This window comes from Pelmatolapia mariae, linkage group LG12, assembly GCF_036321145.2.
Source record: "Pelmatolapia mariae isolate MD_Pm_ZW linkage group LG12, Pm_UMD_F_2, whole genome shotgun sequence".
Lineage (NCBI taxonomy): Eukaryota > Metazoa > Chordata > Actinopteri > Cichliformes > Cichlidae > Pelmatolapia > Pelmatolapia mariae.
The window spans coordinates 36,619,600-36,626,605 of NC_086237.1; the positions used below are offsets into that span (position 1 = coordinate 36,619,600).

Genomic DNA, 7,006 nt, shown 5'->3' on the forward strand with positions numbered 1-7,006 from the left:
CAGTCTGACCACCTGTTGAAGGTAACGTGCTAACGTGGCTAACGCTAGCATCACCACACGTAGCCCCGTTATTTTAAGGACATCTTAGCTTATGAAAGTTTTACGTCGCAGCTGTCCGAGCTAGCTACGTGTTTTGTAAGCTGCTGTGCTCTTCACAAATAAAGCTGGAAGCAGCTCAGACTGTTAGAACCAGCACTGAGGCCTGTTACATTTATACAGTGTTAGAGCAATGGCTGCAACCTACAGCCTTTAAACTAGCGATTAAAATGCTGACAGTAAACTCGTCAGTCCAGATGTTACCACATTACTCTATGGTACTTAGAGTTAAAACAACTGAGACAGGCTGATTAAAATAACAGCTGTCAGTTCTCTCATTCCTTATATCAAGACTGGAGATCACACTACTGATTTCAGTTCATTTAATATGTGAGTGCACAGATTCATTCTCAACTGGACATAAATGATGATCAAAGGTTGTATATATGATGAATTCATCAAATCCCAGCCTCTAACACAGTGCGCTGAATCTTAGCTTTGAATGTCCAGTATATTCTAATCAGTGCAATGTAAGCATTCACTGAACCTACAGTAATTGAAATTGATTTAATAAACTGCAGTTCAAAATCCTGATCAAACTGAATCAAAATTGATTCAGTTTAGTACTTTTCTCTGTGTGCTCTGTGATTATAAAGGCCTTAAATTCTGTGATATATACTGTAAATGATTTTCACAGAGGTCTTAAAGTAGTTAAATCACTGCTGATAGTGTGGTTGTTTATATTTTCACGTTTTTGTGTCTGTAGGGCTGTTTGATGACGATTTGGACTCCTCTGGGAGATGAGGACACACCCACATCTGTTCCATACTGCAGCCATGGATGGTGTTACAGCTCTGAGTCAGCTTTGGGCCATCAGACGCACACACTGGAAAACCAGCACCTGGACTTCATGCAGGAGAGACGGCCTCAGTGATTTAGGTTCATAAGCGAGTTCAAACATTTCTGGCCTCTTATCACTTAGATTCCTTAATCTTAAAAGTGGATGCATTTAAAGCAGGAACTGCACACCTAGCTGTCAAAAGTTTGGCAGCATGAGTAAAGTTTTGTAGGGCCCTTGTTAAAAATTCCATAAGCACCACATTTGTCATATACAGTTCCATTTTGTACAGTACATTGTTGAAATTATAAACTATATATTCTAGTTATCCACTTGTCAGTAATTTTTGAGTAAATGGATGTCACTGATAAATCAGTGGTGATTCGCCTGCAAATGTTTTTAACAAACTTTGTTTTTTGTAGAATTCATCAGCAGCTGTGAAGAGATGTATTTGAATATCTTCTGGTTCCACTTTTCCTAACCTGGAAGCTGAGGATGGCTGATTTCTGACAGGGACACACACCTCAGCGCTTATCATGGGTGTTACATCCTCCGTGCAGCAATTCCAGAGAAAATGAGAGAGCAACGACCACTCATTAAGACCAGACAGAAATCTGTCCCTTTCTGGCAGCTGTGGAAACGTCCAATAAGAAAGTTTGCATTCTCAGAACAATGCTGGGTCGTGTGTGATGTGTCATCATATGAGGATATTACATTTTGACTTAATTCTGCTCAATTAAGTGTTTTGATCGTTGATCCAGTATAGCAGCTTTGTGTTGTGCAGCAAGTTAAAACCCATTGTCCTCATGAGCACAGCATCTAACAACTCTCCTTAAAAAAACCGAATGACTTTAACTGGACACAATGGTTTCCAGTGGGAGATACATTCATCACTCATCCGTGACACTGGAGAAGTCATCTGGATGAGTGATAAAACAATTTTCCATGGAAAATCCAGAGGAACTAAACTTTGTTGTTGTTTCTCTGGGCTCAATTTCAGCCTCAGGAGCATCTCTCAGAAGAAAACATTTTGCCAATAATCAGATAGAAAGATTGTTGAACCAGGTGGTATTCTCTGGAGTTTAAGACCAAAACTGAACTCAGTGAATTGACATTAGACTGGAATTCATAAGATGAATAGAAATACTGCTGAAGCTGATATATATATAATATATGTGTGTGTGTGTGTGATCTTTGTTTTCTCCAATTCACCAGGTCTGTAAAGTTCAGTATGACTGTGGTACATGATACAAAAGAATAAATACAGAAGAATAAAGACTTTATGTGAATAACTTTACTCTTCTTAAAAATAACTCATAAAACAAGTAAAAGTACAAATGTGTACAAGTTAGAGACTTCCTCAGTAAGTTTACACTCTTTTGGAGTGATTTTAATTGTGTGTTAAAGAGAAAGAGATTAGGAGGTAAAGTAGAGGATCCAGAGTCCATCATCACTGAGGCCGTCTCTCCTGCATGAAGTCCAGGTGCTGGTTTTCCAGTGTGTGCGTCTGATGGCCCAAAGCTGACTCAGAGCTGTAACACCATCCATGGCTGCAGTATGGAACAGATGTGGGTGTGTCCTCATCTCCCAGAGGAGTCCAAATCATCATCAAACAGCCCTACAGACACAAAAACGTGAAAATATAAACAACCACACTATCAGCAGTGATTTAACTACTTTAAGACCTCTGTGAAAATCATTTACAGTATATATCACAGAATTTAAGGCCTTTATAATCACAGAGCACACAGAGAAAAGTACTAAACTGAATCAATTTTGATTCAGTTTGATCAGGATTTTGAACTGCAGTTTATTAAAAAACCTAGTTTAAGGTGTCCTGCAGATGTGATATATATTTTTCCCTATATGAAGTCATTGTTTTTTGAACAGTTGTATCCAAGATGGCCGACTTCTAAATGGCCACCATGGGCACCACCCATCTTGAGGAGTTTGCCCCCTCACATATACTAATGTGCCACAAACAGAACTTTAATATCACCAACCATTCCCATTTTATTACAGTGTATCCATATAAATGGCCCACCCTGTACTTATGTAATGTCTCATATGTTGTGCAATTATTTGTTGTTGTGTTGTAATCCTTTTTTTTTTTAATAAATATGTTTTCTGTTCTTAAGCAGGTGTGGTGTTAATTGTGAGCTGGGGGGTCTGACGCTCTTGTGTGGAGCAGCTGCTGCCAACCTCCTTTAAGAACCTGAGTTCTGATGAGACATAGGTATCTTATGTATTTGTAACCTCTATTCAATGAACTGTTTGATTTTGGGCCTGAATATTTTAATGACCTTCAGAATATAGATAATTATTATACTGCCCCTGTCAGTCACAGATCCGTAGTACCATCATCACTTTTTCTCCCCCTTATCTGAGTACATAAATAAATTAAAGAAATATAAATAAAATATAAAAAGTGTAACAAAAAAAGTGTAAGCTTCGACTGTTTTAATCTACTGAGGAGCAGATTGACACTAAACAAATACTTCAGTTGCTCCAACATGTCAGCAGGTTTGTGCTCAGCACTGAAAAACAAGATTCAGTTTGGAAAGAGAATAAATAAAGCTTTTAGTTTTTAATTATTCATCTGTCTTCTTGCTCTCTTAATAATCTTACTGAGTTAAAATTTCCAAACTCCTAATAAACAATTTATTTAGATTCAGAGTTTATGGAAATACTAAAAAAAAAATGTTTTATTTGTGTATTTGCAGTTTTTAGAGATGAACTGAGAAAAGTGTTTTTGTTTTACTCATTAAGTAACGGCATTACTAACATTTAATGATTCATATTTAATAAAAATGTGAGAAAGTGGAAATAAAATGTTGGAAAAACATTTTTACCAGAGAAAAAAATATGAACTTTATCTTGTGAGTAAATATAATATATAAATAAACACCAATATTCTAAAGTTGTACCTTCATCTGACATCTCTGCAGCTTTGTTCATACAATCTATTTCCAGCTCTGCTCTGTCAGTGTGAATATTAAATTTACTGTTAAACAACATAAGTTAGAGTTTAAAAAGATGCAGAGAAGGTGTAAAGAATGTAAACTTTATCCATGGTTATATTTGATTTCTGTCTGATAATGTTTCACACTGAGGATCAGACCAAAGTGAGAATCAGTGACTCCATCAAAACAAACTGAACAAGTCTTCTCTGATATGCAGTTTATGAGAGCTGAGGTTAAATGTGAATGCAGGTCTGAAAATACAAATAAAGATTTTAAATGTAGTTGCTTAAAATAAATTCTGGATTTTTAAAATCTGATTATGATTGTTTCAATAAAACAGCTTCAGCACAACAAGAATATTTACAGACCAAAAGAAGCAAATAATCTTTTATTCTAAGGAGTCAGTTAAATATAAAAAGAACAATGAAAGTGAGTTTCCATGTTAAATAAATCTGAACTAATGACTGAATGTGTCTGAAAAGCTGATTTTCAGTCAAAAAAACAACAGAATCACCTCATTTGAATCATTTCACTTCACAGAGACATTCTGTGATTCTCAATAACCAAAGAAACCAGTTAAAGAATAACATTGAAGTTAAAAATCAAATTTAAAATCTGATTATAAAACATCAGAATATCCAGAAATCTTTCTAACTTTAAGAGACGTCTGTTGTTGATTTAAGTTAAAAATGATACAAGAAAAAAACTTTAATCCAATCAATCTTAGCTACACTTATTACGTGTTACTTTAAAATGTTACTTAACTGACAACAAGATCCTGATAATCAGGAAAATTAAGATCTTGTAGTTGTAAAGTTGACTCTTGCTGATGTTTTATCATTAATCCTTCTTTTAAGAAGTGTCACAGTTTACTGTTCACACTCAACAACTTTGAAAAGCAAAGAAATCATCATGATTCAGATTTTAAAATTAGCAAAATATTTACATAAACAACATCAGTATTATTCTGAAAATATTAATTTAAAACAAACAAGAATATAAAAAAAGCAAAAGTTTCTTACAGAAACTCGAGTGGGTCACAAGATTTTCACATAAAAAAGTTTCTTTGGTTTTCATTGAACTGCTAATAGTTCCATTAATTCAACAAAATAAAATTAAACCTGATAAGAAAGTTAGACGGTTTCATTAATAATTTCACTAAAATTAAGCTGCTGGACTGAAAAAACAACCAACCACAAAAACAAACAAACAAATATAGTTAAATTAAAGAATCAATTTACAATCAAATCTCAGTCTGACAGATTTTGATATCAGAGGTTTTGGCATCTCCTGACTTTACAACAGTGAAATATGGGAAGAGTTTCTCAGTGAAAGTGTCTCTGTGAGTGTAGATGTGACTCATGTCTTCAGGGTCATAGAAGGACACCTCCCCCCTGTCATAGTCCAGCTGGACTCTGATCCTCTGGAGACTCTTCTTCACTGTCATAGTCTGACCATCACCATTAGTGTATTTTCCACTCTCAAAATATAAACACCAGATTCCATATTTTGGTGAAGCACAACGCTCTCCCTTCCTGTCAACTGACTCTTTAACTAAACCCACATTCCAGCGTGGATGGTCTCCCACCTCCACCTCCCAGCTGTGTTTCCCTGAGCTGAAGCTCTCAGAGCCAAAAACAATGGTATAATTAGTGTTTCTCTCTGGATTATTAGGAAGCTGCTGCTTTGTGTCTCCACATCTCACACTGGTCAGATCATCAGACAGATAGAGCCAGCCACTTGCAGTGTTTGGGTCCAGAATGACAGGACTGAAGTGGACCTTCTCCTTCATCTTCTCCCACACTCTGAAGGACAGGTTGCCCAGGTGTTTGGCCACATCTATCAGTGCTCCTGAGACCAGCTGTGGATCTGACACTGAGTTCTGGGCTCTGGCTCTGCTCTGAGTGTCTTTATAACTGCTGAGGAATGGCACGCTGTGTTTCTGCAGCTCTTCTTCAACAGCAGAGATGCTGTCTGACAGAGAGGAGATCTGCTCCTCAATCATCTTCATCTCTCTGCTGATAGTCCTCCCCTTCTGCTCCTCTTCCTCCCTCAGAGCTGCCAGTCTGGACTCCTCTTCCTCTTTCAGGAACTGCTGGAGCTTGTTGAACTCTGCTCTGATCTGCCTCTCTGTGGACAACAGCTGCTTCTTGGAGTGTTGAATCACCTCATTGTATGTTTTCTCCACTTGTTTGTATTTGTTCCTCTTGTCCTGCAGAGACTTTAAGTCAGATTTCAGCTGCTCCTTCAGGTCACTGACTGCTTCTTCTACAGGAACCACTTTGTGACTCTGGTGGAGAGAAAAGTCACACACAGGACACACAGCTCTCTGCTCGTCCACACAGAACAGTTTAGGCACTTCCTCATGTTTACTGCACACCACTGTTAATTTCTTCTCTCCCTTTTCTGTCTCAGATGATCCAGATTTCTCTCTTCCAGAAAACGAATCAGCAAGTTCTTTCAGCGCAAAGTTGACAATAGGATGATCCTTTGAAGATTTTCTCTTACAAATGGGACAGTTTTTGTTTTTAGCTTGTTCCCAGAATTTCTGCAGGCAGCTTGAACAGAAGCTGTGGCTGCAGCTCAGAGACACAGGATCTCTGAAAGTCTCTGAACACACGTGACAGCTCAGGTAATTTTCAAAAAGTCCGAGTTTCTCAGCCATTTGATCTTCAAGTATTATTAACTCACCAAATTAGTGTCACTTGAACTTTCTGATTAAAATCCTCCAAATGTGTGTTTTGCAGCAGAGATCTGACTCCCTGTAATGGCGTCTCAGCTCAGTTCAAAAGTGTCTGAATTTACTTTCATTTTCATGAATCACGATCACGTGTTAAACTAAAACACGCACATAACATTTCTGTCCGTCAGAGGGCGCTGTCTGTGTCATTCAGATTTCATTTCATTTCATTTATTTATTTATTTCACACTTGGTACAACAGTTCAAACAAACCAACCACACTTTCTATCAATAAAGCACTACAACCATGTGTGAAAAGGAGCAGGAAGAAGAAAATAGTCTTATTAAACCCTGCCCCCTATCTACAATCCAACTTATATTACAAGTGGGCACCAAAAATCAGGGAACAAACTAACATTAACATTTATCTCCGGTCCTAACCCAAACCAAACAACAAATTTACAATCAGAATATACCACTCCACATAGT

The 7,006-nt window shown here is 37.2% G+C and overlaps 1 protein-coding gene and 1 long non-coding RNA gene across 2 annotated transcripts; one reads left to right on the plus strand and one right to left on the minus strand.

The window, feature by feature from the left end:
- On the plus strand, positions 1-1,398 carry LOC134639524 (uncharacterized). The gene is made up of 3 exons (XR_010095362.1): positions 1-21; positions 803-975; positions 1,297-1,398. It is a non-coding gene; the product is annotated as an uncharacterized LOC134639524 (long non-coding RNA).
- Positions 1,399-5,080: 3,682 nt separating this feature from the next.
- Positions 5,081-6,607, minus strand: LOC134639150 (nuclear factor 7, brain-like). The gene has a single exon (XM_063490229.1). The coding sequence runs from the start codon at positions 6,500-6,502 to the stop codon at positions 5,081-5,083; it is 1,422 nt and encodes a 473-aa protein (XP_063346299.1). The 5' UTR covers positions 6,503-6,607.
- Between the last annotated feature and the right edge of the window lie 399 nt (positions 6,608-7,006).